General features: G+C 40.2%; 1 protein-coding gene across 1 annotated transcript; it reads left to right on the top strand.

Annotated features, from left to right (window-relative positions):
* Window positions 1-696: 696 nt before the first annotated feature.
* On the top strand, window positions 697-1,523 carry LOC138885908 (uncharacterized). The gene is made up of 2 exons (XM_070166907.1): window positions 697-990; window positions 1,086-1,523. Exons 1-2 carry the CDS (start codon window positions 697-699, stop codon window positions 1,521-1,523), a joined length of 732 nt encoding a protein of 243 aa, XP_070023008.1.
* Window positions 1,524-4,608: the final 3,085 nt, after the last annotated feature.

Raw genomic sequence — 4,608 nt, 5'->3', positions numbered from 1 at the left:
TAGAAGTATATGTGGATGACGCCCTCATCAAATCCAAGAAGGGCACCGTTCATATAGCGGATTTGAGAAAGTTCTTTGATTGGCTTCAAAAGTATAATCTAAAACTAAATCTCGTAAAATATGCCTTTGGAGTCCCTGCTGAAAAGTTGTTTGGACTCATCGTCAGCCGTCGAGGAATTGAGCTTGACCCGTCAAAGGACAAGGCTATCTAGGATTTGCCACCGCCAAAGAACAAGAAACATGTGATGAGCTTTTTGGGGTGTCTCAATTACATCAGCCACTTCATAACATAGTCGACCGTGATCTGTGAGCCAATTTTCAAAATATTAAAGAAGGATGTCGCAACAAGTTGGACTGAAGACTGCCAGAAAGCTTTTGACAAAATCAAGGAATATTTGTCCACACCACCAGTCCTGATCTCGCTAGAAACTGGGAGACCCTTACTACTCTATTTTTCCGTACTAGATGGGACTTTCGATTGTGTCTTGGGACAACACGACGAGACGGGGAAAAAAGAGCAGGCCATATACTATCTGAGTAAGAAGTTCACACCCTATGAAGCACGGTATTCTTTGTTGGAACGCACCTGTTGTGCCCTGAGGTGGATAGCTAAGAAATTGAGGCGCTACCTTCTGTACCTACACTACATATCTTATATCAAGGATGGATCCTCCGAAATATAATTTCTAGAAACCCATGCCTACAGGGAAACAAGAAAAATGGCAGATACTGTTGAGTGAATTTGATATTGTCTATGTAACTCAGAAGGCAGTCAAGGGACAGGCATTAGTAGATCATCTTGTAGAAAATCCTATAGAAGGAGAATACCAACCGGTGAAAACGTATTTTCCCGATGAAGAAGTATCATTTGTAGGGGAAGATACCACTGAAACTTACGACGGTTGGAGAATATTCTTCGACGGGGCTGCAAAATTCAAAGGAGTGGGTATTGGAGCCGTTTTAGTGTCAGAGACAGGTCAGCATTATTCGGTATCTGAAAAACTCAAGTTTTCATGCACCAACAATATGACAAAATACGAGGCTTGCATCTGGGGCTCAATTTGGCCATTGACATGAATATCCAGGAATTACTGGTAATTGGTGATTCAGACCTTCTGGTACATTACGTTCTAGAAGAGTGGGCTACAAAGAATACCAAAATTTTACCATATCTATATCATGTGCAAGAGTTGATGAAGAGGTTCATAAAAATAGAGTTCAAACATGTTCCAAGAATCCAGAATGAGTTCACAGACGCGTTGGCCACTTTGTCCTCCATGATACAGTACCCGGACAAGAATTTCATCGACCGTGTTCTAGTAAGAATCCATAATCAGCTAGCTTATTGCACTTATGTTGAAGAAGAAATGGATGGGATCCGTGGTTCCATGATATCAAGGAATATTTGGCAAAAGGAGAATACCTGGAGCATGCAAATCATACTCAGAAACACACACTCTGAAAATTATCCAACCATTTATTCCAAAGTGGAGGAATTCTGTGCAGAAGGACTCCAGACCTAGGATTATTACGGTGTGTTGACACCAAGGAATCTTCCAAACTTCTTGAAGAGATACATGCAGGAACTTGCGGAACACACATGAACGGTTCATTTTAGCCAAGAAGATATTGAGAGCATGATATTTTTGTATGACTATGGAAATGGACTCCATCAGGCATGTCCAAAAGTGTCACCAGTGTCAAATACACACAGATATGATATGGGTACCACCAAATGAAGTCAATAAAACAAGTGTACCTTGGCATTTTGCTGCTTGGGGAATGGATGTCATCGGTTCGGTCGAGCCTGCCAATTCAAACAGGCACAGGTTCATTTTAGTGGCCATAGACTACTTCACAAAATGGGTTGAGACTGCATCTTACAAGGCTATAACTAAGAAAGTCATCATAGATTTTGTTAGGGATTGTATTGTTTGCCGATTCGGGGTACCAAAATCCATCATCGCCGATAATGTTGCCAACCTCAATAGTAATTTAATGAAAGCCATATGTGAAACCTTCAAAATCATGCATAAGAATTCCACAGCATATAGGCCTCAAATGAATGAAGTCGTGGAGGCGGTGAACAAGAATATTAAGAAAATATTGAGAAAGGTGGTAGACAACCACAAGCAATGGCACAAGAAATTACCATTTGCCTTATTGGGATATCGTACCATAGCCCGCACATCAACTGGAGCAACTCCCTACATGTTGGTCTACGGTACTGAAGTTGTCATTACTGCCGAAGTTAAAATTCCTTCTTAGAGAATTATACAAGAAGCAGAACTCAGTGATGCAGAATAGATACAAAGTTGCTATGAACAATTAGTTCTTATTGACAGGAAAAGAATGAATGTGGTATGCCATGGTCAACTTTATCATAACAGAATGTCCAGAGCTTTCAACAAAAGGGTCAAACCCTAACAGTTCACACCGGGGCAACTGGTGCTGAAGCGGATCTTCTCGCATCAAGATGAAGCCAAAGGAAAATTTTCACCCAATTGGCAAGGTCCCTATATGGTTCACAGAGTAATAACAGGAGGAACACTCATACTTGCAGAAATGGACAGAGAAATTTGGCCAAAAGCTATCAACTCAGACGCAGTCAAAAGATACTATGTTTAGGATTGTTTACATTTCTTCATTTGATACAATTGAACTACGCTTGACCTGATTACCGTTTAAGAGGGGATACGTAGGCAGCCATGTGGGTTCAGTCACATCTTAATAAAATCTTCATTTTCCCCATTGTCAGAAACTAGGGCAGAATTTTGAGGAAGACCCTCAAAATTCCGAAGCAAGTCCAACCAATTTCATTATATGTGGAACGGCCGAAGAATCGCTTATTAAACTGGGGAAGAATTTTGAGGAGGACCCTCAAAATTCTAGTGCGAAGAAGTCGCAACATCTCTAAAAGTTTCACAGTTATTAGTTAATCAAATTTACTTGATACTGCATACTACTATGTTTTTAAATAACTATATTTATCAAATGCATGTATGTTTTCCGAAAATTTTATTTCTATGACAGCCAGATGTTAGCCAGGGTAACTCAAACAGGATCTCAAGACAGGAGCATGGGCAAGCAGAAGACAAAAGTAAGAACTAACCTTCCCCGCAAAACTCAGAATTTTTCTTTGGATGCAGGCACAGTGAACATAATAGGAGTATTCATAAATACACACATATCAAAATAATTATCTTCATAACAACAAAATTGCCAAACGCAAACATGTCTCCAGATAAGAAATACTCTGCTATCACTCGTTGTCTTTTCTTTGCATGAGACTAAGTCATGTCTCCTTTTCTTGCATAAGACTAAGTCCTGTCTCCTAATTGTATAAGACTAAGACCTGTCTCCTTTCCTTGCATCGAGTCTAAGCCATGTCTCCTTTTCTTGCATGAGGCTAAGCAATTGACTCCCTAATTGCATAAGTCTAAGCACTACCTTTCCTTACATCGAGACTAAGCATTGTCTCCTCTTCTTGCATGAGGCTAAGCATTGTCTCCCTTATTGAATAAGGCTAAGCATTGCCTTTCCTTGCATGAAACTAAGCATTATCTCCTATTTTTGTATGAGGCTAAGCCCTGCCTCCTCAATTGCATAAGGCTAAGAATTGCCTTTAATTGCATGAGACTAAGCCCATGTATCCTTTAATTGCATGAGACTAAGTATTGTCTCTCATTCTGCATGAGGCTAAGCCCTGCCTCCCCAACTGCATAAGGCTAAGCACTGTCTTTCCTTGCATGAGACTAAGCATTGTCTCCCTTCCTTGCATGAGGTTAAGCCATGTCTCCTCAACTGCATAAGGCTAAGCATTGCCTTTCATTTTCATGAGACTAAGAACAGTCTCCCTTTCTTGCATGAGGCTAAGCATTGCCTCCCTAATAGCATAAGGCTAAGCTCTGCCTTTCCTTGCCTAATACCGAATGCCATGCTACTTGAAATCTAGCACTATTTTGCTTTCCCGTGGGCTAAGTTCTGCCCCAATCTTATACAAGACTAAGCTTTGTCTTGTTTCACTTCTTATATGACCCAGCATCATGTTTTTGCATCTCCCTGAAGACACCATATCATAGCCTGAGGATCTCTCAATATTGCACATCATTATTCAAAGGCATCATAGTTCAGAGGCACTATTTTTATGGCACGAGAATATCATTTCATGGCCTGTGAATCCTTTATCACGTGATTCATCACCTAGGATATCATAGTCTAAGGACATTATCCTCACCATCCAAAGACAACCTTCATGGTCCAAAGGGAATTTGCATCACGTTTAAATTCTCACAATAATCTGTATATTTGCATGCATCGTGTTTTAAGTTCTGCAGGTAACCTAGGAAGTAACCGTTCTTCAAACGGGAGCAATCTTTGTTTTGGTTTCCGTTCATAATGTTCACATCCTGAAACTATTTCAAAACGTAACCGACCATCATCAATTCCCGCTTCTTACTCTATGATCGTTCAAATATCTGCTCATTGATATAGCCATAACGTCTCAAATTCACTCATGATTTCGCATAAATTCATCTGATACTATCCTACCCCAAAAGAACCTTTTCTGAAACATACAACCATTCCTATAACAACTCCATCGGTTTC

The sequence above is a fragment of the Nicotiana sylvestris genome, chromosome 2 (genome assembly GCF_000393655.2).
Source record: "Nicotiana sylvestris chromosome 2, ASM39365v2, whole genome shotgun sequence".
Classification (NCBI taxonomy): Eukaryota; Viridiplantae; Streptophyta; class Magnoliopsida; order Solanales; family Solanaceae; genus Nicotiana; species Nicotiana sylvestris.
This window is presented reverse-complemented; position numbering and strand designations above follow the sequence as displayed.

Bases quoted from the DNA above. Each gene is read 5' to 3' on its own strand.
- LOC138885908 (XM_070166907.1), top strand. From the start codon at position 697: ATGCCTACAGGGAAACAAGAAAAATGGCAGATACTGTTGAGTGAATTT. The intron at 991-1,085 runs GTATCTGAAAAA...ATGAATATCCAG, and splicing joins AGACAGGTCAGCATTATTCG to GAATTACTGGTAATTGGTGA.